Raw genomic sequence first — 26,617 nt, forward strand, 5'->3', positions numbered from 1 at the left:
TTCCAAGCACTACACTGCAGGAGACCCAGCAGAGCACAAAATAATATACCTGTCCCCAGGTGTTGCAGCCCAGTGTGAGTAGATGCGGCGTGAGCTTGCGGGTGCATCTGTGCGCACATCACGCATGCGTGGACACCTGTGCTGTGCCGGCTCAAGGAGGCTTCAGGAACCTCGGGTTCCTCTCAGGAAGCCAGAACACTTCAGAACAAATCAGTCATTTTCCAGGCAGCTTTTTTGTGAATTGAGCAGCATAAATTTCTGATCTATTTAAAAACAGGGGAAGGGAAGTCTGCAGAGGCTAAAATAAGTTTCTCAAGGTCGCTGAATTGTGTGCTTGGTCCCCCGGGAGAGAAGTTTGTGCCTGGGACCCAGCTTAGCCCAGGGTGAGGGGTGGCTGTGGGCAGTACAGCCTGGCCTTGCCAGTTCCCCCGGAGCCTGTTCGGTCAGCGGGGAGGTAGGGCCCTGTGGCTGAGTGCTTGTGAGAGGCAGGGCCCCTTTCCAGGAGCTGGTCCAAGGCCACAGGGGCTGAGCAGAAGCCCACATGCTGTTTGTGGTGAGGAGAGCTCTGTTCTCAGTGATTTATTTGTGAAATTCCTGGAGTGGGGAGGAAGACTCACAGCTGAGGCTGAAGTAGACACAGGTCCTGAGGGTCATGGAGCTTGGCAGTGATAACGGAAAGCCCTGAATCAAAAGGAAGGAGAGGGGCCTGGGAGGAGGGAGGGTTGGGGTGGTGGAGGGATAGAAGAGAGATTGAAATACTGAGATGCTCATGCTGAGCTCTGAGATCCTGCTGTGGAGAGGAAGGATTCCAACTTTTTGCTCTCAGAATACTGTAAATCAGCCTCGTTCTCTCTCTCCACACATACCCACCTTCCCACTCTCTCACCTCAATTCATTCCTGTCTTTAAACAACCCTCCCCACTCCAATTCAGGCATTTTTTTCTTATTTTACTTAAAGGTTGCAACTACGTTGGGCTGCTCTGTGTCCCCAGTTCAACATTCCTTTTTCCTGCCTTCACCACTTCCTTAATTACACCTATGAACACTCTTTAAACAAAGAAGGTTAGGGGTAAGATGTGGCCTGCCAAAGGACAGAAGGAAAGGCTATGGCTCCTGCTCTCTCAGGGAGGCATCGATAGCCAGGTCAGGCTGGGGGGTCGGGGGGACTCAACCCCAGCAGAAGCCCAGGCCTGCCCGCTCCGTCTATGGCTGGGGGATCTTGCCCCGTCTCCTTTGAGGTAGGTAACCTCAAGTTCTGAGCATCAGTTAGGAGCCCCAGGGAGAGGAAAAAAGGTGACTTGGAGATAGGGATAAATGCCAGCTGCTATTGGGTACCCTGAATCTTGAAACCCAGATTACTCAGCTACTGGTCGGCTTCGCCAGGGGCCTTGTAAAGCTAGTAGCCACGGCCACCATCATAGCCGCCTGGCCTGTGCAGGTTCACATTTGATTTGGACAGACGGTAATGAAACAACGGAGCCAAGAACTGGTGGGCCGTTACCTTTAATCCTAGTTCGCACCTGGCGGGCGAGAAATACACACAGTGAGAAAATATTTCAATTTCTATTCAGGGCTCCCAAAGCCACAGACTTATCCAAGTTTCCTAGAATCAAAGGTTTGTACCTCACCAGCCTTATTCACTTCTGTTCCCCATCTCCTTCTCTCTGCACAAACTGCACAAACTGGCTTCTCCTTCAGCACTCCACCATCTTGGCTGCTTCTCCTCTCCTCCACATGGCTTTTCTCTCCTCTCCTCTAGTGTGGGCTCCTCTGCCCCATTTTATAATGTAAAAATCAAAACCTTTAATCCAATATACAAATAAGGAAGTCTCTGATACAAAGTCACTTATCTGGGGCTTGATGGGATTCCTCATGAGAGTGCACCACCCCCTATCATGCAATAGTCAAGGGTGTGGGGAAAAACTTAGTCTTAAAACTAAGCCTTAGGCTATAAGGACCCTGCCTGCTTACAGCCTGTCCCCGACACCCAATGCAAACTATAAGTGAGCAAACATATATAACATATTTACAAACTTATTTGACCAACAGGCCTTTCTCCAACAGGCCAGGGCCTAATCCCTGTTCTAGCACAACTTTCTTCTGCTGCTTCAGTCCTCTGCTGGTGGGCTAGTACCCTTTCCTCGCTTGCTTGTCAGGACCACACTCGCCCTAAGGAATATAAGAAGGCCAAAGGTACTGAAATGACTTGAACTGGAGGGGAAAGAAAAGGTACTCCTACTAACTAAGCGGAGAGGAGTAATGTGAGGAGGAGGGAATCTCCAGCTTCATTTTGAAGTGCTGAGTCTCAAGTGTGGTAGGACATCATGCACCGTAACTCCCTCACCCTCTGTAAAGCCAGCAGGCAAGGCCAGGGCCACTATCACAGCCGCCTGGCCCATGCAGGTTCGCATTGGATTCGGACAGTCGGTAAAGAAACAGTGGAGCCAAAAGCTGGTGGGCCATAGTCTTTAATCCTAGTTTGCACCCGGCGGGCAAGTAAAAATACACACTGGGCTCCAAAACCCAATCACATTCAGTGCTCACAAAGCCACTGACTTATCCGAGTTTCCTAGAATCAAAGGTTTCTAGCTCACCAGACTTATTCTCCTCAGTTCCCCATCTCCTTCCTTCTCCCAGATACAAACTCTACACAAACTGGCATCTCACTCAGCACTCCGCTACCTTGGCTGCTTTTCCTGGCCTCCTCCACGTGGCCTCCTCCTGCTGCTGGCTCTACTCTCTCTCTGCTCTCTCATGCTAATCTCAGGAACCAAGCGCCAAGTCCCGTTCTGCCCCCATTTTATAGTGTAGCTTCACAACCTTTAATCCAATATACAAAATAGGGTAGTCTCTAATACAAAGTCACTTCTCTGAGGCATGATTGGATTGTACCGCCCTACAGCAAAAAGGGTGGGAAAGGCTTAATCCCAAAACCAAGCCCCAGGTTACAACGATCTCCAACACACATTAATATCACCTGGACGATGGCCTCTTTAACAAAGTGAGCATAATACATTTTATCTGCCCAACACCCTCCATTCCAGGAAATCTGCTGAAAATCCAAAAATTGAACAAGATCTTCCCTAGAGCTGAAAACAGATCCCTGGGACCAGCCTTCAAGCACTCTGCACTTAGAGGGTTCCTTCCAGAGTGGGGTTGCGATAGCTAGTGGTGCCTCATCTAGTGCCCGGTACTCAGCAGGTGTTAAACGTTTTTGTTGAATGAATGAATGAATGAATGAATGAATGAGCAAAACCTAAACCAAATAGAGAGGAGAGGAAGACAAAGGAAGTAGAAATCAGAAGTGGGCAGAGATTGGGGAAAAGGGTGGATAAATGAGAGATTTCTGTGTCCTTGTGCAAATAATGTGTACTTACAACTCATGAATCATAACCATCAGCTTCTAAATGCAACATTGGGCATACACAGTTTCATAGTTCACATTGTCTGCACACATTGAACCCCATTCCGGGGACAGGTCTATTGAGAAGGAGATTCAGGGGCTTGTGTCTCAAGCTGGAGGATCTCTGGGACCAAATGACCCAATGCTTCCATTTAATAGTAAAGAAACTAGAGTTAAATGAGAGCAAGTGACATCGCCAAGGTCTTGGTGCATTGGGGCAGGGCCTGTCTCCAGGTCAGATTCTTCTGGCTTTACCTGGCCCCCTCAAGGGGATTTAAAGAGGCAGCTTTTCCTGGACAACATTGACTGATGACTCATTAGCACAGAATAAACCAGTCAAACTTGACCTTTCTCTGCCCTCCCTCTTTAAGTCACACCCATCCCTGAAGCATATTCTAACCTTTTCTCCATCTGCTTCTCTAACCTTCTCACCTACCAAGCTGCCTAGAGTACAGCCTCAAAAGAAGCACTCATTTTTTTTTTTAATCACCTTAAGGGACCTCTTTTTAAAATTCTTCATTTACACCTAAATTCCCCAGAGATTGAAAGGCAGGTGTCTCATTCATCCATCTCTCCACAGGACAGTACACAGTAGAGGTTCAGTAAGAGTTTAGTGTTAGGAAGAGGTTGAAAAAAACAGATGACCAAAACTCAAAGCAGCCCGAGGAGCCATGAGTAGTAAGTGCTTTATGAACTCTAAAAAGGAATTTATCTGTCAAAACTCCTTATGGGGCCTGACCTGTGGTGGCGCAGTGGATGAAGCGTTGACCTGGAAATGCTGAGGTCGCTGGTTCGAAACCCTGGGCTTGCCTGGTCAAGGCACATATGGGAGTTGATGCTTCCAGCTCCTCCCCCCTTCTCTCTGTCTCTCCTCTCTCTCTCTCTCTCTCTCTATCTTTCTCCTCTCTAAAAATGAATAAATAAAAAAATTAAAAAAAAAAAAAGAAAGTAGTAGAGAAATATGTAAAAATTATAAAAAAAAAAAAAAAAAAAAAACTCCTTATGGTTAAATGGACCTAAAATTTAAATCTCACAAATCTCGCACCCCAGGGAAAATTACAAACTGAACTTCTAACCTCGGGCACCATCCTACCTGTTTACGCTGCTGTCTGAGTCCATCACTGTAGGGAAGTTCCTTCTTCCGTCACCATGCTACCATCAAACCAGTAGACTATGACCTACCCTAGCCAATCAGAGCTACAAAATTTGGAAGCCTCATTTGCATGAAATGAGCCAAAATGAGAAGTATGAGAGGGAAGTTTCTCTATAAAAGGCGGCTTCTCCTTTGTCTTGGGGCATCATTTATGTTGCTCCCTGAGTCTGTGTCTTTCAGGCGGCAGCTCTTTTTGCTCAGATAGATGCTTTGATTCTTTATCACAGTCTAAACTTAACTTTGGTTGGCAGCTTTGTTTGTAAGTTTTCTCAGGAGAGCCCTGGACACCTGGTCTGAAAAGGAGAAGGGCCTTTATGTGCCTGTTAGACAAACAGAAAGCATTTGCTATTAGACTTTCATTTATACTGAAATATATGCAAAGGACTGAAGTAGACTCCCAAACCAAATTAAAATCAAGCCAAATCAAGTTGGAAGACAAGATCTAGGGAATGGGGCCTCCCGCTGGAATAAACTCGTGAGCCCCTTGCCTTTCAATATTAATTTTCAGAGATGCAAGCACAAGCTTCCTTCAATAACAAGTTATGACTCAATTCACTTCCAGTCTAACTCTGGAGTTAATATCTCACATCCATAAATAGTCAAGAGCAGCTGTGTGACATGTACCAGCATGTGGCCATCATGTGAATTTTGTTTTGATGGCTCTTTTGGAATGGGGTCTGCAAAAATTACATATTCAGTTACTTAAATGTTTCAACCAAGGGGAAAAAGAAAAACATGAGGAATGGCCTTCAACCACACTTCAAAGAGGGTGGTTAAGATGCCCTTACAAGGTCATAACCAAAGTCAAGGAGGATTTTAGAGATTTCCAGCCTGGACTTGTTATATCCCATAGTGTTTCTTATAATTTCAAGTGATGTCATAGGGTTTTTTTATTTTATTTTTTATTTTTTAATTTTTTTTTACAGAGACAGAGAGAGTCAGAGAGAAGGACAGACAGGGACAGACAGACAGGAATGGAGAGATGAGAAGCATCAATCATTAGTTTTTCGTTGCGCATTGCTACACCTTAGTTGTTCATTGATTGCTTTCTCACACATGCCTTGACCGCGGGCCTCCAGCGGACGGAATAACCCCTTGCTGGAGCTTGGATCCAAGCTGGTGAGCTTTTGCTCAAACCAGATGAGCCTGCGCTCAAGCTGGCAACCTTGGGGTCTCGAACCTGGGTCCTTCCACATCCCAGTCCGACGCTCCATCCACTGCGCCACCGCCTCGTCAGGCATGATGTCATAGGGTTTTAAAATAGGTAAGTATACTTTAACTTAAAATCTGACATACACATATGCAACAGGTATGATATCTGATTATAGCTGCCATGCATCACTTTTGCTAAGAGTTGGTGATGGAACAAAACAAATCAAACAACAAGCAGGCAACACTTATCCAAACATTGCAGGTCACTGGAATTGCAGTTAAAAGAAAAAAAATACTTTATAAAATAAAAACTATCAAATAATATATAAGAAACACTTTTATACAGAGAGGAAAATTACTATTGAAGAAAAATGATAAACAGAAACAAATCCTGACAGCTTCCAATGTCTGACTATAATTAGTCCACAGTGTTTAAGGATATTTTGGGAAATAAAATAAGTCACTGGGGCAAGTGTGATGAAGTGGACCACGCTGGGACCTGGGTTTTAACTGTGTTGTATAAAGAGGGCCATGGGAAAGAAGGCTAAAGGAAGAGGTGAGGTATTTTAGGAGGGATCTTATAGGCCTTCCAAAGGAGTTAGAATTCAGGGGTCAGGGGAGCTAAGGAAGATTTTGCAGGGGAGAAGGGAGAAGATAGAAGCTATGCTTTAGCAGGACACATCAGTAGCCTGATAGAGAGAGATTGGTGGAGTTAGAGCAAAGGCAGAAAGTCCAATTCAGAGAATGAAGCAATAACTGATGTGCAAAATATTGAAGACACTTGAGCTGGAGTAGAGATGATGGGATACACGTGGTGGTTTTTAGATGGAATTATGTAAGTTCGTGGTGGATAATGATAATAGATGAGTGTGAAAGGAAGAGAGAAACAAAAGCTCTAAAGATGATTATTAGACCTTCCAGTGTTGCTCTGGCCAGTATGGTAGCACTTGTAGTGTGGCTAGTCTGAATTAAAATGTGCTGTAAATATAATAGATATTTCAAAGACTGAACACTATGCTTGCTTTGGCAGCATATATACTGAAGACTTAGCACTGAAAAAAGAATGTAAAATATCCTATAACTAATTTTACATATGGATTACATGGTGAAATAATATTTTTGGATATATTGGATTAAATAAAATATCAAAATTAATTCTGATTAATACCTCTACATTTTACTTTTTAAAAATGTGACTACTGCAAAATTAAAAGTTGCTTATGTTGCTTGCATTTGATTTCTAGTGGGCAGTGCTGATAAGGTGGCTTCCTGTTGCCCTGAGATTGAGATCTAAGTTCCTCACCATGGCCATCAAAGCCCTATGTGATCTGACCTCAGCTAGCCTTCCTGGCCTCATCGTGGGCCATACCCCCTTTGGTCAGCATGTTTCAGGCACGCTGGCCTTTCTGTCCCCCCAGCATGCTAATGCACTTCCTGCCTCATGGACTTTGCCCAGGCTGTGCCCTGCCTATAATGTTCTCTACTGAGAGCTTAACTTGTCGGATGCTTCCACCATTCACAGGTCATCTGGTTGCAGATGTCATCTTCTCAAAAGGACTCCCATTGCCTGGTATTATTTTCCTCAGAACACTCCATCAATATAGAATTACTTTAATTTTTTTGTTTAATGTTTTATTGTCTATCTCTCCTTGACTACAGTTTAAGCTCTGATAAAGCAGGGGCCTGTCTTATTCTCTGTATCTCCGGTGCTTAGCCCTGTGCTCGGCACATATGGCTGTATAATATTTGATGAATGAATGAAATACAGAAACACCGAGAAGTGGAAGTTTTGGGGAGTGTCTCAGTTGTTAACTGCTGCATAACAAACTGTCACCAAACTTAGTGGCTTGAGAACCAAAGTCAACCAGCCCACACTCTGCCTGGACAGGAGAACATAAACCACATCTTATTGTTTATATTAACATGACTTTGTGCTGTTTCTTTCTCTTTATTAGCAGAACTTTAATATTCCCCTGCCTTCACTGGTATGACTTTAATTCTTCAGGAGTATCCTGCCCAGGGAAATGGTTTAATTGTTCATTATAGGAACTTCTGTCAACTCTTCAGACGAGATCGGGCGCGTTCAGGGTGGTATGGCCGTAGACTCTGTCAACTCTTCAATGAGACACATCAACAGTGTATGCTCTATGATATTTTTTACTTCTTCGGCTAGAAATCCCTAGTCTTGCTATTTCCACCAATCTTGGATTGCTATATGGTGATTCTTGCCCAATTCTAATCACATCTCTCTAATGAAACACTGCCTTAAACCAAGCTTCTAGTCATCAGTAAAATCTGACTGTATCTTCCCCTCTTGGAGACACTGACAAAGCTTTGTCATGCGGCGTTCTCCCTTACAGCAGTAAGCAATAAACTCAGCTTTGCTTTTTTTAAAAAAATTTATTTTATTTTATTTATTTATTTATTCATTTTTAGAGAGGAGAGAGAGAGACAGAGAGGGAGAGAGAGGAGAGAGAGAGACAGAGAGAGAGAAGGGGGGAGGAGCTGGAAGCATCAACTCCCATATGTGCCTTGACCAGGCAAGCCCAGGGTTTCGAACCGGCGACCTCAGCATTTCCAGGTTGACGCTTTATCCACTGCGCCACCACAGGTCAGGCATGCTTTGCTTTGTCAACAGGTTGTGTTAGTTATATTTGGGAGCCAGCTTGATACACCTAAAAGAATAACCATTCTATTATCTCTCATCCTTCTGCAGGTTGACTGGGCTCAGCTGGGCAATCTTCTGCTCCCTACGCCACTGGCTGCCGCGCAGTCATCTTGGGACTCTACCAGCTTCAACACCAAGGTGCTCCCCTCGTGGCTGGTGCTTTGGCAGTGATGGCAGGAGGGCTGGGCTCGGCTGGGATGCTGGGATGGCAGGGCCTCTCTCTCCATGTGGTCTTGAGGCCTCTCCCTCTTGATGTGGCTGCTTCCCGTCACCACCACCGCTCCCCCTTCATCAGTGCAGCTGACTTCTTACCTGGCAGTTCAGGGCTTCTTCATGTGCAAAAGCAGAGGCTAAGCCAGGAACTGGCCCAGGGAAAATTCTGCTGCTTTCAATTCATTAAAACGTAGTCACCGGGCCATACCAGAATCAAAGAGGGGGGGGGGGATCTCTACTTCCTCACTGGGGAAATGACAACAAATTTGCCTCTACTTTAATCCACCAGAGAACTGAATTCAGAGACTTAGACATTCATTAACCATCCTGATTGGGGAAGAGAGTTGTGAGGCAGGGCCAAGAAGGAGGGGTGCCTTGTCTTCAGTCTGAGGCTAAAAAGCCCTGGTACTGAGCTCAATCCTGCTACATGAGCAAAGGAGCCCAGCAATGCTTTCTGAGCAGCCGCACAATATGCCAGGTGGGCCCTGGGCTGATCTTAGCGGAGAAAAGCAGCAGATTGTCTCTGTGTGCCAGTCCAGCTGTGAGAGACTCGACAGAGACACTTAGGAACATAATAATTAAATACTGAGCCAAACTGTACTGAGTATTGGCATAACTGGCACACAGAAAAGAGAAATCGTTTCTCTAAGCTGTTGTCAAAGACTCATTTTTTAAAAATATAAACATTTAGGCTAGACACGTAGCATGACTACTCACAGAGTAGTTGGAAATGTTCTCCTTCAGCACAGCCACCCTGACAGTTCTGGGGTGTTTCCTCCCAGTCTCGTTCTGGGAGTGGGTGCTGTGGGGTCCTTGGGAAACTGTGAGGGAATTCGTGGCTTTGTGGGGCCGATCTGTGCTTATTCACATCACAGAGCTACAGAGAGGACTTCCTAGCCTTTTGCAAAGGACTGCAGCTGGGAGAAACAGGCTCAGTGGGGCTTTTCCTGTCTTCTGACTGCCAGAATGCCCAGACGGGGTAAGTGCAGCAGGCGCAGTCTCCGGCCTGTTATCGAAGGCAAGCCTCAGAGACGCCCTGGTGGGACTAGCAGGCACGCTGGGGTCTGGGACGCTGCGTAGAGGTGGGAAAGGGGGGAAAGGGGGGAGGTGAGGAAGAAAGGAGAACAAGCAAAGACAAAAGTTGTCTCCGGTTCAGGGTGAGGGCAACATGCTCAATAGCTTTGTCTACTTGTATACTTAGTCAACAGAACTTTATTGAGCCCCTACTGTGTGCTGGGCATTGTAAAGACCCGAGGATGCAGTCTAACCGGAAGGGCAGCTCAGGATGTGATGAGCAAATTGATGAGGGAAATACCAATGGCAGCGCAGCACGCAGTGAGAACGGGACAAAAAAAATTAAGAGGGCCTGACCAGGCGGTGGCACAGTGGATAGAGCGTCGGACTGGGATGCAGAGGACCCAGGTTAGAGACCCAGAGGTCGCCAGCTTGAGCGCGGGCTCATCTGGTTTGAGCAAAAGCCCACCAACTTGAACCCAAGGTCGCTGGCTCCAGCAAGGGGTTACTCAGTCTGCTGAAGGCCCGTGGTCAAGGCACATATGAGAAAGCAATCAATGAACAACTAAGGTGTTGCAATGCGCAATGAAAAACTAATGATTGATGCTTCTCATCTCTCTCCATTCCTGTCTGTCTGTCCCTGTCTATCCTTCTCTCTGAAAAAAAAAATTTAAGAGGAAAGAAACTGGGGAAGGCTTCTGAGGATGTAGAGCTGAGGTAGAGTCTGAGGTGACAGCTGACGGCTGTTAACCAAACAGACTGGTGAAGCTACTGGGGACAGGGAAGTTTTTCCAGGTGGAAGAAACAGTAAATACAAAGCTGAGAGATTTCGGCGGGTGAAGGGTGGAGAGAACAAGAACTGAAGCAGAAAAGCTCTAAACTGGACATCCGAAGCCCAGGGTTCTAGTCCTGGCCCCGGCCCTGCAGGCATCCAGGTGGGGTGGTGAGATGAGATGACCACTTTTAGCACCTTTCCTCCTCTGTGGTCTTCCCACTTGACTGTGAGCCCCAGAAAGCCTTTCACATCTTGCTGAAAAAATGGCCACAAAGCAAACCAGTGCCCCGGAAACAAAGGGGCTGATTTAGCCATCTCTGAATGAGCATCTACCTCAACTTTTTCAAGTGCTTTGCGAACTGTAGAGAAGTGTTTAGTAATTCTGTTTATCATAAAAACATCAGCAGATGACACTAACCTTATTTATTGTCATGGCACCATGGTCAGCCATTTATAAACCTGGCCTAGGCTGACCAGAGGTCTCAGTAACTGGACCTACAAAACCAGGTGGGTGTTTTTATCTGTTTCCTGGTCTTTATGGCTTCAGGAGCCTCCTCCTTAGTGAGGCTCTCTCTGACCAGCCATTGTAAATTAGACCCAGCCCCACTTCAGTCCCTTTTATCACAGTGCCCTTTCCTCCTCTGTGGAGTTCACATTCTTTATCGTATGTACTGTAGGTTGACATTCTGTTCTTTATTTATTTTCTTTTCTATTGTCTTCTCCATGGTGGAACATGTACTCCCTGAGAGCTGTGGTCTTGTCTGTTTTGTTCGGTACCTGGAACAGTGTCTGGCACAGAGTAGGTGCTACATTAACCCCTGACAAGCGACTGACTAGCCAGCCTGTCCTGGCAGGTGTCTGTGGGCCAGTGACCCACACAGGTACAGAATGTCGCTTACTTCTGGTACTGCATCCTAGGGGCAGGTAGCCTGAACAAACTGTAGTATTTTTTTTCTAAAGATCCCCCTCAGGTTATAAATGCTCAATTTGATTTATCACAAAACTGGAATGCAAAACACCAGCAGTCATAGACAGGAAAGAAAAGCCCAAACAAATTATATCTGGAAATCCATAACTGCTTTGTGGCTAGGGGACATTTTGCTTACAGAGACCATATTGATTTAATTGCAAATAGCCACGCTGTATTGGTGATTTTCCTGGTGTGGCCTTTCCCATAACTGGCACTTTGGAACCCCTTGTCACACCCTCCTGTGCTTCTCCTCACGTTTCTCTGGGTCATGGTGCAACTCACCTATGAAAGGATCACTCTTTTTCGAATCAGCCACATAAATATGATCTTCAAAATCAAATACTTTTCTTACTTTTAAGATTTATTTTCCTATTTTCATTACATATTTGTGTTTCTGAAAACTTCTTGTGCTAATTCATTTGTGCTGAGCATCATTAATTTTTATGCTTTTTTTTTTTTTTTTTAAAGCCTGCCTTCAACTGCATTAATTCTTATGCCACTGGGAAACAGGAGAAAGGAAAGTCCCTGTAGTTCTCACGTCCTGGAAAATTTTATTTATGTGTGTTAAGGCCCCAAAGCAGGAGTGAGGAGAACAGATTTCAGCTGCTCCCAATTGGTTCTGGTTCTGTACGTAGCAAAAGCGCAAGGACCATGGAGACTGAACGTAGGTTTATTTGCCTTAGGCATTTGGCAGGGAAGGAGTTGTCATGCAACCAGGGAGACAGACTTTAGAGAGCTGGGCTCACGGCTGTCCAGTTCTACAGAGAATGAGGGAAGCATGGCACGAGAGCCAGACGATGCCAGGTGCAGTGATTCACCTCTGTTGCCTTCTACCTGTCACCTGGGTCAAACCCCCTACATACTCTCTATGAGTCTAATTATCTGTGTTTGCTACGAGGATAACAGTTATTTTGGCAATCAAATGAGATAGTGTTTATGAAAGCATTTTGTGAACCTTAAAGTATTATTCAAATGTAAGTTGCTATTTTTGTTAATATCCTCCTTCTTACTATCCTAGTACTATATAGCTTCCTGAATGACTTCTGTATAGCAGGCACTGTGCCATGTGCTGGGAGAACAGAAAAAACACATCATTTTTGTTGCCCAAACTCGCACAGTCTGGGTTGGGGAGACAGATTAACAGTCACTATACCCCAGATCACCCATGCTGTGTTAGATACCTCAGGAGAGGCCCAGAGGAGTGGAGAGAGCTCAGAGCAGGGAACTGACGCCATCAGGATGGGCTTCTGGAAGCAGGTGAACTGATCAGCATCTTGGAGGACACACAATGTAGGAGGTCTCTGGACAAAGTGGAGGAGGGTCTCTTCCAGCACAAGGATGGGAGTGCAAGAAGGGATAAAAGCCAGGTAGAGCACGCGGGCCTCTGGCACTGGAGCGGTTGTACATGTGGATGGGTCACAGACGGGACTGGTTTCCTTGTAGGGAATAAGGCGGGAGAGTAGGCTGGAAGCACACCGCACATGTTTCTCCAGTCTCGGAGGTAATAGGAAGCCTTTGGAAGTTTTCTCACAGAGACATGATTGTTTAAATACGTGACTGGAGTACAGCTGATGCATTGGAGAAGGGCAAGATTGAAGGTGAGGAGATCTGAATGTCTGGAGAGGGGGAAAGCAAAAAATTGAAACTCCTGCACAGAGGCAATGACAATGGGGGTTAAGATGCAGAAGACAGGGCAGCCTGATGGTTCCTGGTGATCTGTGAGAGGCATGGACGAGCTAGGTGGTGGGATTCAAAAAGATGCATTGAAGCCTGGGAAACTGGGGTGTGGTACCTTGTAAAGATGGGTACCAGGGTCATGAGTTGAGTTTGAAACATTTCTGATTTGCATGCAGAAATGTCCTGTGGGAAGCTGGGTCCATGGTTTGGAGCTCAGAAAAAAATTCTGGATTAACCCTTTGAGTAGCACAAATGTTCATGTACATCCTCGTGCCTCCTGACCATCCAGAGTACGATTGTACATGTACGTCTTTAAACTCTGAGCTGGAGAATATAAAAAAAAGGGTAGATGCATCTCAAGACATACTACAATCATGTTAGCTCAAAGATGGCGTGACAAAATAGAGGTCAACATGCTAACTACAATTCATGAGAACTTGATGATTGAAACTGGCAAAAGTGATTACACTACTGGGCAAAGCATTACCAAGCCATTGAGTGTGGTTAGGTACAATGAGAATATGGGTTTGATTGACAAGGCTGATATGCAAATAAGTTTCACAGGAAATGTAAGAAAAACCATGAAAGGGTATATAAAACTTTTTTTTTCATGAAATTGACATTGCTGTTTTGAACTCATACATTGTGTATCAGATAAAGACTGGAGGAAGACCACGGCTATATGACTTCAGACTGGAGTTCATTGATCAGCTTTTGGAGGAGTTTGTGAAAGAGAGGAAATCACCCAGAGGAGGCCGACCGTCATCAGTAGGAGACAGCCTTCGTCTTTCAGGGCATCACTTCCCAAAGCCAGTCCCTGCCACAGCCTCAAAGGATAAGCCACAACATAAATGCTTCGTCATATGTCAGCGCACTACAAGAAGGGCCGTAAACGGGGGGACACAAGGGTGATGTGCACTGAACGTAACAAACCACTTTGCCTGCATCTGGTTTTGAGGAATATCACAGTTTGAAAAAATTTTAAATGTAAGCAATAAATAAAAATACCTATAAATTGTCCTAAGAATATAAACATATTTGAGACACTACTAATAACAATACTTCTTTATTTACAGATGGGAGGTACACAAGAATTGCATGAGATAACAAAAATTTTTATTTTAAAAATGTGCAAGGCAACAGTAAAAAAAGGTAAATGTACGTTCTTCTTGTTTCCATAAACTGGTTATCAAACAAACATGATTTTAAGTTAATAAAACTGTAACTGGAACTGATTTCATTTTTTGAAAAATAAAAACACTCCCGGGGTTCAGTGAGCATGAAAAAAACTCACTACTCAAAGGGTTAAAAATACCAGATTTGCTGGTCTTCTTCATGAATGCCAATCACTGCCATGGGCGGCTAAGTGACAAGAGAAAAAGGACATGAATAGGACGTCAGGGATGGAGACCTTGGTGAAGTGGGTGGAGGAAAAGAATCCATGATGGAAACTGAAGAGTTGTCAGAGAGGCTGGAAGAAGTCAGAAGGAGATGCCAGAGGAGCTGAGGAAGGAAGGAATTTCAAGGATGGAGTTTGCACATGGTCAAAACCTTGCAATGTTGACAGAGGAAAGGACAGGAAAATAATCAACTGGTTTGTTCACTGAGTTGCCGTGGGCAGAGCGTGTCAGTCAAGAGGGGCTGCAGAGGCCTGGCCACAAGGGTGGCATGAGAGAGCGGTGAGGGAGGCTGGCTCTGAGCAAGATTTCAGGAGGCTTTGATGAGAAGAGGGCAGAGAAGTTGCAGGTGTAGAGAGAGGTACAGGGTTGGAGAAGTTGTCTCTTAAAGATTGTAGAGAAATAAATGTGTTTGTATGCTGGAAAAGACAAGTTAAAAAAAAAAAAAGAAAGTTAGGTTGAAAATCCAGGAATAAAAGCAGCTGTGTTGTGGGCCACCTCCCTGACAAAGGGGAAAGGGGTGGGATCCAGAGCACAGCTCCTGAGAAAGGAGGGGAAGGGAGCCAGGTGAAGGTAGGAAGCTGAGGCGGAGACGTGAGGAGATGACAAGGACCAGAAGGCTAAGGAGTGGGAGGAGCTGGATGACACAGGAGACTTTTACTGGAGGAAGGAGGAGCCCTTCCAGCAAGGGTATGGAGGCAGAGATGTGTCCTCACTCTCCGGCCCAGTGCCACACTCCCTGGTCCATGGTACCCATGCTCCTGGGTCCAGAGATGTGTCCTCACTCTCCGGCCCAGCGCCACACTCCCTGGTCCATGGTACCCATGCTCCTGGGTCCAGAGATGTGTCCTCACTCTCCGGCCCAGCGCCACACTCCCTGGTCCATGGTACCCATGCTCCTGGGTCCAGAGATGTGTCCTCACTCTCCGGCCCAGCGCCACACTCCCTGGTCCATGGTACCCATGCTCCTGGGTCCAGAGATGTGTCCTCACTCTCCGGCCCAGCGCCACACTCCCTGGTCCATGGTACCCATGCTCCTGGGTCCAGAGATGTGTCCTCACTCTCCAGCCCAGCGCCACACTCCCTGGTCCATGGTACCCATGCTCCTGGGTCCAGGTACAAACAAACGCCAGCTCACAGTATCCCACTAACCAGCCCAGGCACCCCGACACTCCCATCTCACTATAACTGCTCCCTACTTTACTCACACCTGGAGTGGGAAAAATGAACAGCCAGCCATCCAGCAAGTTTATAAAAAGGCAGACCAGGAAATGAGGGGGTTCTTACCGAGGTTGCAGGTAGAGGGACATTTATTTAAAACAGAACAAGTTATGAGAGAATCCAGTGGAAAGTCCAAGAAGGGACCCACCAGATTAGGGGAAGCACGGGGTGAGATCTGGACCTGTGGCTGGAGGTTGTATGTTAAACAGGAAAACTTGGCTTCTAAAAAATTAAGTTGAATTAGGCCTAATATCAATTTAGCAACTGATTGCTATATCTCAACACAATCAATGACTGTTTGAAATTGAACTCCTATTTTTAAGCCAGTGTATATGTGTAAATATGATACTAGCCTTAGGTCTTTGATATAGTTGTGCAAATATTTGAGGCAAGAACAACATTTTAAGTTACTCTTTTTGAACTGCTCCCAGCATTAAACTGTTTCAAACGGTCTCTTCTTTGGATGGATACTTCTCTGTTTTGAACTTGAAATCTCAGAGAACACACTTAAAGTAGTTTCAGAATTCTCTACATGATTTAGTATTATGTTCCCCCTGCAACCAGGGCTTCTCCATCTTGCCTCTCTCCCCAACTCCAAAACAAGAAGACAAAAAATAACACAAGTGAGTCTTTGGTCTCTTTAGAGACTTGTTCTCCCCCGCAAGGCATTAATGGCCAACTCCACAATTACTTTGTTTTGAAAGTTTTAAGGGAAGTATCTATAGGATCCCATAAGATTCTATACTGCTCACAAAAATTCGGGGATATTTTATGGCTTCATATTCATTTTGAAATATCCCCGAATTTTTGTGAGCAGTATATTTGTTTGAAAATGATCATACAGGTCCTAATTATAGAACAGAAGACAGGAAAGAATAACTTTGTGTGCAAAGAGTATTTGTTCTTTTTATAAATCTGGGCTGTGAGAAGCCTTCCCCATCCCTGACCCTAGATATCTACTGGGTATTCACTAAAATGAGGAAATGCCTTAAGCACTTTTACACGTACTTTTACTCCAAAATGTCACATATGGTAGTTGCTTCCGAAACTGATTTGACATGGCATTTGCCCTTTCCTGGCCCTGTTAAGGAATAATATTCCTGTTTTACATTTTGATGCCTTAGGGACAAATTTTATGGCTCAGGGAAAAAGCTGATAGAGGGGAACTATATAGCTGAAAACATGAAGTTATGGGTGGTGGTGTTTGTCAACATTGGTAGTTTCTTTTCTCTAGCTGGAGTTTCTTATAGACTGTATTTCAGATCTCACATTGATGACTAAACCAGTAAAGTCAATCTGACACAAAAATGGATCACATTTGTGATTAACAAAATAGTAAGTTACAAATAGTGCTCTTTGACATTGCTATCATTAAGTGATCTTGCAATTCTAAGGGGAAAAGAAATATGTTTTGATCCTTGCTTGACTAAAGACAAATTACAACTGAAAATATATCTGGACATTAAAAGAATAGTGACAGTAAAGCCTTATTATTAATTTAGACTCAAGTTATTTCCTTGGACTGTAACCATGGCTCCTCTTATTCTTACTATAAAGATTTAGCCTGATCAGGCAGTGGTACAATGGATAGAGTGTCAGCTTGGGATGCTGAGGGCCCAGGTTCAAAACCCTGAGGTCACCGGCTTTAACACAGGGTCTCCTGCTTGAGCACGGGATCATAGACATGACCCCATGGTTACTGGCTTGAGCCCAAAGGTCGCTAGCAAAGGGTCACTTACTTGGCTGGAGCCCCCAGGTCAAGGCACATGTGAGAAAGCAATCAATCAACAACTAAGGTGCCGCAACTATGAGTTGATGCTTCTCATCTCTCTCTCTTCCTGTCTGCCTGTAACCCCCCCCCTCAAAAAAAAGTAAAATAATATTGCAAGAGCCATATTTAACCTGCTTAAGAGAATACATTCTTAGTATTTAGAGACTTTAACACACTAGTTTTATGAGAGCAAGTGCTTTTGTAAGCTGTACATTCAGGCCCACTACAAGTATTTGCAAAGTACACTGCTTTTCCTGTCGGATATTTAAAATACAGGGGTTTTCACTAATTCAGATTGGCATTCTTGTTTAACCAGACTAATTCAGCAAGTGTCCCAGTGAAAAAACTCTAGCCATTTGGGGAAATAAGTTTCCTCGATGGAAAGAGTCCTGATCACCAACAGATCACATTCTCCTCAGAAAAGAGGTCAAGTGGACAAGGTAGCAAGGCGTTTTTCAGGATGAAGGGGGAGAGTAGAGGTATTTTTAAACTCTTGTTATTGTTTTCCAAGTCAGATAACAAGATATTACAGCAAAGGAGAGGGTCTTAGTAGCAGATTTGTGAGCAAACCCTGTCCAACACAGCCTTCCTTGGTTGGATGTGCCACACAGTGGGCACAATTCTCACTAACATGGCAGGTTTCCAAGAATCTAACATGTGACCTCTTTTCTTAAAACAGTGGAACTACAATGCACATCCTTCAGGTTTGTTTTCATATCTTTAATTGCAAATGAGACTACTTGGTTGTAAAATCATCCCAGGATTTGGTTGAAAGTTTTGAAATATGCCCAATATGGGCTCTTATAGCCACAGAGCACATGTTAAACTGTAAGCAGCACCCAGCAGTATGCTGAGCAAAGCAGATCACTGACTGTGGAGTTGAAAGGACTTCCGCTTTAACCTTCTCACCATGTCAGCAAGGAAACTGGAGCCCAGAGACTTAGGAGGACTTGCTCAGCATCTCACAGGTCGTAGCCAATTTGGAACCAGGGCTTCATGACTCTGGTCAAATTCCTTGAACACATTAAGATGACCATGTGGATTCAGAAAATATTAGCATTGTAAAATGATTAATCTTGAAATTAACCATTCAACAATAACTTCTGTTAGGTAAAATTTGACTAGTTATTTGCTGTCCCAGAAATTTCTATGGTCACAAAAAATTCACAAAGATTCATCATTATTTGGAGGATGAAAAAGTTACCTGTAATGACATGTGACCTTTCTTTTGTATCACCATGCATACTACTCTTTTATGGCACTTAATATAGAATAATTTTTTTTTTTTTACTGGTCTGTCTTGCCTCCCAGAATGTGAACTTTACAGCTACAGAGATCCTGCCTGTTTTCTCTCTTATCTCCATAGTGTCTGATTCAATAATTGTAGAATGAATACATGAAATTCAGAAACTAAGGAAGAAGCAGTGATCCTTTCCCATGAAGTCTGGTCAACTACAAGCAGATTCTGAAACCACTGGGCAAAGGCCAGGGCTCGCTTCTTGTTTGGTGAACAAACCTCATCGTAGTTGTTTAGAAATCTTAATAGTGGATGTGTATTGAGGGCTTATGGGCAAGACATCAGCATTCTTAATGCTTTATGAGTATGTTTTCCCTTTTCACCCTCACAGCCCTATGTAATACCACCTGAAGAGCTGTAAGTTCCAAATGTGGCACAGAGTTACAAAACTAAGGTACAGAAAAGTGAAGTCATTTGCCTTGGTTTTACAATCTAAGAAACTGAAGCCAGATCATGTGCTTTTAACCCCGGGGCCTTGACTGCACTAAGCCAAGCACTGGCGCAGACAGCTTAACCTTCTCTTTTTTACCTTAAAGCCAATTTATGTATTTGAAAACTGAAATATAACAACCACCTAGCGAATTTCCTGAACTCTCCCCAAACTGGACCTATCTACAGTTTCCTTTACCTTCCGATTGCTATCTCTTCCTGTTGAACTCACCTTTCACCTCTCCACTTCAAGTGCCAACTCTCTGAAAAACTTACCTGGTTTCCTCTCAAATCAGAATTACTCTCAGTTCCGAGGTGCCCTTTGTTTAAACTTCATTTTTGGCACTTACCACGTCATGCCTGTGATGAGTCACTTGCCTGTCTCCCTAGACTGAGAGCTCTGTGAGGGCAGGGGCTGTGTGGGAATCACTGGTGTCTCTTCAGCGCTTACAGTGGGCTTGCTGGGCACTTAGTAGGTGCTCAGGTTTGGGGAAATGCGACTCATTTTTTAAGGACCCAGAGTTGCTGTCTGGTGACTGTCTTTTCCGGGACGACTGTGTGGGCTGAGATGCCCTTGTCCTGTCCCTCGCCCTCCCTGCCTACTCCTGCCCTGACTTGGCCTGACGTTGGCAGTGCTCTGGAGGCCGCGAGGGCCTCTGGTGCCCTGACACTGGCCTCAGCCCAGTTTCCCGGCTTCTAAACGCGGCTGGGAGCTACCGGGAGAACTGGAAAAACACTGGCAGGCGGCCCCACCCCCAGGCCCTGGCGGGGCCGGGCGGCCGCATTTCTGCGGCTAGGGCCTGCTGCTTGGGAGGCGCTGGGGCCCGGGGCGGGGGAAGCGGGGGCGGCGGCCGGGCGCGGGCGGCTGCCTGCCTGTCAGCGGGAGCGGGCGCGGGCTCGTGTGTCAGCGGCTCCCTCCTCCCCCCCCGCCGCCGCCCGCCCGCCCGCCCGCCGGGCCTCCCGGCCTCCCGCCGCCGCCGCCGCCCGCTCCCCCCGCGGCCTGGCAGGCTGCCGGCTGCACAGGCGGGGGTTCGCGCCGTTCTCACGACCTCTCAGGTTGCCTGAGCTCATCTGGGAGCTATTCATTTCCTGCCAGAAAGCAGCCGGGCCTGCTAAGCAAACCACCTTGGCCGCAGGGCCGCCGGGGCTGGCCCGGCGTGGCCGCCCTGGCCTGCTCCCGCCCGGGCCGCGGGGCCCCGCGGCCTCCCTGGAACCCCCGGGCCGCCCCGGCGGGCGCGCGGCGGGGGCAGCTCGGCCTCCCATCTGGTTGCACTTAGGAGCCAGGGAGGAAGCTAGCAGCGAGTCGTTACCGGCCAAGGGGTGTGGGAAAAGTTAATTGACTTTAATGACAGGTTTCCCGGGACGGTGGTGACGCTGAGGGGGTCCATTTTAACCCTTGGGTCTCCATTCCAGAAACACGTGGGTAGAATGGGGAGCGCCGAGGGGGCGCGCCGCCGAGTCACGCGCTTCTTCACCATTTAGGGAAGGCTCCCTTCTTTAGGGAGGAGAGCCCCCCTTTTAGTTCAGCGTCTTTCCTGCTCCGGATTCCTGGGACAGAGAGGCCGGGGCCCTCGAGGGTCTTCATTGAGAGGCTAATGTGCGAAGGACCGAGGCCCGCGGCCCGCATCCGGGCGTAGAGCTTGGAGTTGCGCCTTATCTCCTGGAGCCATCAGCTCTGCCCCCGGGCGAGGGAGAGGGGCTGCTGGGTGTGCCCTGAGGCCGTATAATTAGGCTGGGTCCCAGGGGTACGGGTGAGGGTGGGGCAAGATTGAATTCGTCTTTGAAACTTGCCTCTTCCCCAACTAAATTACTCCAGAAATAGCCTAGGTGCAAGAGGGCACGAAGTCTTAGAAATAAACCCACTCATTTTACGGATGTAGAATTGTCCCAGAGAAGGGAAATGACTCATTCAAAGTGACACTGTGAGTTTAGTGACATAGCTGGCACAAGAGCCTGAAAAATCCCCATTGGGGCTTAGGGTCTCCTCTTTTCCCCACATTGTACAGTAACAAATGCCTCATCTAGTCATCTAAACCCATATTTCAGGAAAAAAGACCACTTTAAACTACCAATTATTTTCAGATGAACACATGTTGACTGACTGATTTTCCTTAAATTTATTACTACTCCCCCCAAGATTTCTTAAGTACTGTTGTTATTAATAAAAATTCACATTTTTTTCTGTTGTTCCCCTTCAGCACAAGAAAAAACAAAGAGACTTAGTTTTAAGTTGGTGTAGAAATTGCACTGGAGTGCGTGAATTTTTAAGAACCTAAGTATACTTTTATAAAAATGAGACCTGATGTCCCCATTATTGCTGCCAGGACAGTTAAGGACTTCGAATGGGGCCAGAGGACAGGTTTACCAAATGAAATTGGGTTGGGTGTCTTAATAGAACAATTGTCACTATGTTTGTGTTTAAACAAGGAAAGCATGGAAAAATATGATAAAGAAGGGTGTGTGTATGTGTATTTCTTCGGGAGGAGGATGTGTTGGACCCCTTTCACATCCTCAAAATAAGGCATGTAGGAGCCAAATTTTAAAGAGTATTTTTTAAACCTCTCTCTCTGCATGTAAAGCTGTGTGGAAGGTATATGAGTAAAAAACTGCTGTCTGCTAGATCATTCTTGTGATAGAGCTGCTCTCCACTGGCCTGTGGGAAAGGCCAGAGCAGGCAGGGGAGAGGTAAAGCTCTTGAAACAAGACAGAAAATCGTTGGCTTTATCTTTGTTAGGAAGGCTTCAAAGATTGATCTCTCCCGCCTCATCCTTCTCCCAGAAGCCGTTCTAAAGGAAGGAGGGTGAGAGGAGGCTGGCGGGAGGGGCTGGCAGGGAGGAGGACTGGCCGGCGTGCAGGAGGAGGGCGCGCCCGCCAGACCCACAGCACGGCTGATGTGTCTGGTCTCGTAGGGCTCGTGGTTTTCATTTCCCCAACACCTGGATGCAGTCAAACACCTGGCCAAATCTGACAAAATCTGACAAGCCTTTGTGATGGGATTTGGAAGAAATTCCCTGCAGATCCTGGCACAGTTTAAAGCTGTCCGCTTTGAGTTAGGACTTGTTAAGGAGGGTTATGTGAGCTGAAACCCGAGACAAGCCTTTTGCTCCTATCTGGAGCCCACATCTTGCCTGGAAATGGGGCATGACCAAGCGAAGGGGTCGCTTGCTGTTTGTATTAAAAGGGGGAAGATGGCCTATGTGCCTGCCAGCTCGGCCCCACATGCTTTCTCTATTAAGAGCCAAGCACAGAAACTTATCAAAAACATATGTCTGGTGTTAATCATCTGGACTCCGGCTCCACATGGGAGTCTAACTAGCTGTCCCTTGGCAGAAGGAATCTGTTGACCTTCTCAGCTTGCCTGAAGAGGGTGTAGAGAGGCATTTCAAACTTTTGGATGATGGTACGAACATCTAGCTGAACCTAAGGACTGACTAATTAAAGGAAGACTCCAACACTTGAAGGTTGGAGGCTGCAGCCCTTAACTGTTTTTACTTTGGATGTTGGTGAGCTATATATACCCCAGGGGAGTAATGCTGCAGGATCCTCCCCTAATGTGACCTGGGTAATGCTACTACATCCATTAACTTCAAGAATTCAGCCCCAACAACCCTCTTCATGCAGTAGTACACTGAATGACCTACCCAACTGAAAATGTTTGAAATCCTTTAAGAGATTTACCACAAATTGATCAGAGAAGCCACATCAGGTGTGTTTTTACAAATTAAATGGAATGTAGTTTATGGTGAAAGGTTTGATGGGTTTTTTAAAATGTTCTTTGAATAACAAAAGAGCCAATTCCTGAATTCTCAGGTTTCATGTAATTCAAATTATGCCAAAAGCCTTACTTTTACATATTTTGAAATAATCAGTTCTAAGACCTAAAAGCCTTCACTTTTTCTTTTATTATATTTTCTCAAATAAACTTCCCAAAAGGAAGATATTTTAAGAGCATTTTCAAACATCTTTGGCATCACATAAAAAAGAAATCTCGTGTAAAAAACGAAATGTCATCTGAACTTTTATAATACAAAGGCGCAATCCAATATGAACATATAAAATATATACAAATATAGTGCATGGTCAGTCACTTAATACAACTCTCTACAAAAAAGTAACTTTTTAGAAATAAAAAAGAAGTAACCACTTAATCACAAAAATCCTCTTCTCTCCCAGCATCCAAGTTTCTGTTCAGTGTCCCGAGGGAAGAGATATGTTGGAGAGTTTAGGGGGAGGGTTGGCCTGAGCCCCTCAGTTCCGCCAGGGCCTCCACATGGAGTCTGCGGTGAGCGAGGGGCCGCTGGAAGGCGACACTGCATTGGGCCCCACGGTGGTCCCGCTGTTGCTGGTGTAGACTGGAATGACCGGGCCACTGTGAGCGAAGGCTCCGTTGGGGATGAGGAAGGCAAACTGGCCATCAGGAGCCGGCACCACCTGGAAGCCACCGAACACCTTAGCCGCCTCTCCAGCCGGGCTGCCCAGCTTGCAGGGCGCGCCACCGGGAGGGGGCGCCGCGCCCCCGGGGATGGGCACGAGCGGCGGCGGCGGCGCGAACGGCGCGTGCTGCGGGCCGCCAGGTCCTGGCGGGGGCGGGGGCGGCGCCTGCAAGACTGGGTGCGGCTGCCCGGGGTAGGTCATGGCGTTGATCTGGGTCATGCAGTTGGCCAGGTGGCCGAGCAGCCGGGTGCGCACCTCGGTGTTAACGCCCTCACACGTGGACAGGAAGCGGGTCACCTCGTTCATGCACTCGCTGAAACCCGCGCGGTACTTCCCCAACACGCTCGGGTCTGTGCTTAGCGCGGCTGCAGGCCAGAAGGAGACAGATGGGTCACTGAAAGGCCCTGGCCCCGAGGCCACCGCCTCCGCCCTGAGAAGTCCCCGCGGCGGGCCTCCCTAACCACTGGGCCCGCGGAACTGCCTCTGGCTAGGTGGGGTGGGTTTAGTAAAACCATCCACTTCCCCACACTAGCTCGGCGACTTAAGCCAAGACGCAGCAGCCTCTCTCCATTTCCAGTTGCTCGATTTAAATCCATCTCAGCCTTATATCTACCCTACCCCCATCAGCGCGTGAGATGTGACCTTGGGTAATGCCCTTCCCCGTCATCCGAACCTCCTTTACCTTTCTGTAACCAGGGAGGAGGGAGTGCTAAACCAGAAGACCCCCACGCTCTACGCTCAAAACCGCAACAGTTCTAAATCCTCTCGCCCCCACCCGCTTTTCCCACTGCCAAGCCGCCCGCCGCCCTAGCCGCTGCAACCACCCTCCCCTTTCCGGAACAGCAACAACTTGGAGTTGTGGCTATAAATAAGCCCCAGACCGTGGGAACATAAGAGTCAGCCAAGGCAGTAAAATGTAGCTGAATGCCTCTCACAACCACGGACGGAAGTCTGGAAGAAATCACCGCCGGGCGAGAGGGACGCCCGCAGTGGGGGACGCGGCAAGCCGCCCTTACCGGTCATCTGTGCCCGCTGCAGATTCCGGAGGTGCTTCACTGTCATTTCCAGAATGTCTGCTTTCTCTAGTTTGGAATGCCGCGAGCTCTGCACAGAAGAGGAGGCAAGGAAGACTAGTGAGACCCCGCCAGCGGTCTCGGAGCGCTGGGGGTCCTTCCCACGGCACCGACCTCCCCAGACCCCGACTAAGGGAGGACCGGCCCTCCCACCTCAGAGAACACAGTTGCTGGCGGGGAAGATCCGCCGACCAGGGGATTTCATTCTTAGTACGTGAGATAATGTTTCATTTTTTGAATTAAAAAAATATACATACAGCATTATCCACTTACATCTTTCTTAAGAGCATCCAAAATCAGTGTTTTCAGCTGGCTCAGACTTTCATTTATTCTTGCTCTTCGTCTTTTCTCCATGATAGGTTTTGATGACTGTAAGGAGGAAAAAAAAAGAGCTCTGAGTTCCCATGGGATCTGCCATTTCACCCGGGGTTTTACGCGATAAAAGACCCTCCAACCCCGGCTTAATTTCTTGGGGCTGCAGAGAGATGCAGGTACTTACTGCCCTTACCTTTCTGTGCTCAGATGCTGTCTTTGGTTTATCCGGTGTCGTGTTGACACTGGCTGGTGTAGCAGCCACCGGGGACGAGGAATTTTTCTCCATTATATCAGCTGGCATTTTCTTTCTTTTTTTTTTTTTTAAGTCCCTAGAGAATTTATTTTTGGAGTCCTGCACACAAGAAAATGTTTATGTCCCTTTTACTTGAGACTTTCACAAAACTACTAAGCAAGTGCTGAGGGTTTATTACAATAGCTGGTGGCTACTTGGTGATCGGTAGCACTATTCCAGGACCAAGGAGAGAGGTAGATAGGGGATTCCGCTGTTATCAGCACAAGCTCCGGATCCTGTGTGATCCCCGGGCCCTGGCGGCCTCTATATATATCTGGGACTGCACGCGAACGGCTCGTGTGAAACTTCCCAAACTTTCTTTCCCACAGTAACTTTCAGCCAATGGGAGGAGGAGACACGCGGCACCGCTCGTGGACCGCGCCCCCCCATTGGCCGCCAGGCACAAGGCCTGGCGGCCAATGGCGCGCGCCTGAGCCCGGGGCACCGGAGGCTACAACGTCAATCAAAAGGATTTTAACCCTTTGGTACTATCTCTGCTGGGTTTTGCTTTAGGCAGGATTTATTCCGCACTGGTATTACTCAAGCCTAGTTTATTTCTTTGGAGGCTAGGGTCTTTGCTCTTTATTTCCTTTCAGATGTGTAGTAGAACTGCTTTGACGCTAAGAAGTTCATTTGAAAAAATATCTTTAAAGGTTTAGAAAGACGGGTAAAAGATTATACCTATAGTGGTTAAAAGAAAAGGGGGAACGTGTGCAAGGGTGTGAGTTACCGAAACATCTAAATGAATTCCTGTCAGACTATACATGGAGGGGGTGGGGTGAAAGTCGGTCATACAAAGGACAAAAAATTCCTTTTTGCACGCAAAAATGGGGGAGGGGGGAATGCCTTCCGCTTTACATTTGCAGGTAGTTCAGAGCAAAGTGGTTCTTTTTTTCTACCCCCGTACCTCATTTCTCTTTAGGAGTTGGGGTTTGGACCCCGCGCTTCTCTAAGAAACCATCAGAATAATTTCCAGCGTGGCAGAAAGGAAATAAATTTTCAAATGAAAGATGTACAAGGGGGACTCTGATGGCAATGCCTCAGGGACGCGAGCGCGCCCTCGCCACCCCTTCCCTTTCCACCCGCAGGCTTTCGGTTCTGCGGCACACTGATGTGGCGGGCCGCGCGGCAGCCTCTCCCCACCTTTTCGTCCCTCAGGCAGCCGGCGCAGCCTCAGCACCCTGCGCGCGCGGGCCCTTTAAGAGCTACACCAGCCGAGCTGCAGTTTGACATCAGCCGGCCGGCGAGGGCGCGCCTGGAGCCGGAGCACGTGCCAGGATGTTTTATTGCCGCCGCGGCTGCGGCCGGGCCGAGAGGATGTGTGTGTGCGTGCGTGTGTGAGTGTGTGTGCGCGCGCCCCGGG

The 26,617-nt window shown here is 46.9% G+C and overlaps 1 protein-coding gene across 1 annotated transcript; it reads right to left on the bottom strand.

Annotated features, from left to right (window-relative positions):
• Positions 1-23,023: 23,023 nt before the first annotated feature.
• On the bottom strand, positions 23,024-25,506 carry HES1 (hes family bHLH transcription factor 1). Its single transcript, XM_066347518.1, has 4 exons — positions 25,156-25,506; positions 24,921-25,016; positions 24,591-24,678; positions 23,024-23,939 (listed from the first exon to the last, which is right to left on the bottom strand). The coding sequence occupies exons 1-4, from the start codon at positions 25,261-25,263 to the stop codon at positions 23,389-23,391; spliced, it is 843 nt and encodes a 280-aa protein (XP_066203615.1). The 5' UTR covers positions 25,264-25,506; the 3' UTR covers positions 23,024-23,388.
• Positions 25,507-26,617: the final 1,111 nt, after the last annotated feature.

This window comes from Saccopteryx leptura, chromosome 8, assembly GCF_036850995.1.
Source record: "Saccopteryx leptura isolate mSacLep1 chromosome 8, mSacLep1_pri_phased_curated, whole genome shotgun sequence".
Classification (NCBI taxonomy): Eukaryota; Metazoa; Chordata; class Mammalia; order Chiroptera; family Emballonuridae; genus Saccopteryx; species Saccopteryx leptura.

Bases quoted from the DNA above. Each gene is read 5' to 3' on its own strand.
- HES1 (XM_066347518.1), bottom strand. From the start codon at position 25,263: ATGCCAGCTGATATAATGGAGAAAAATTCCTCGTCCCCGGTGGCTGCT. The intron at 25,017-25,155 runs GTAAGGGCAGTA...TCCTCCTTACAG, and splicing joins CAGCATCTGAGCACAGAAAG to TCATCAAAACCTATCATGGA. The intron at 23,940-24,590 runs GTAAGGGCGGCT...TCTGGCCTGCAG, and splicing joins GCAGCGGGCACAGATGACCG to CCGCGCTAAGCACAGACCCG.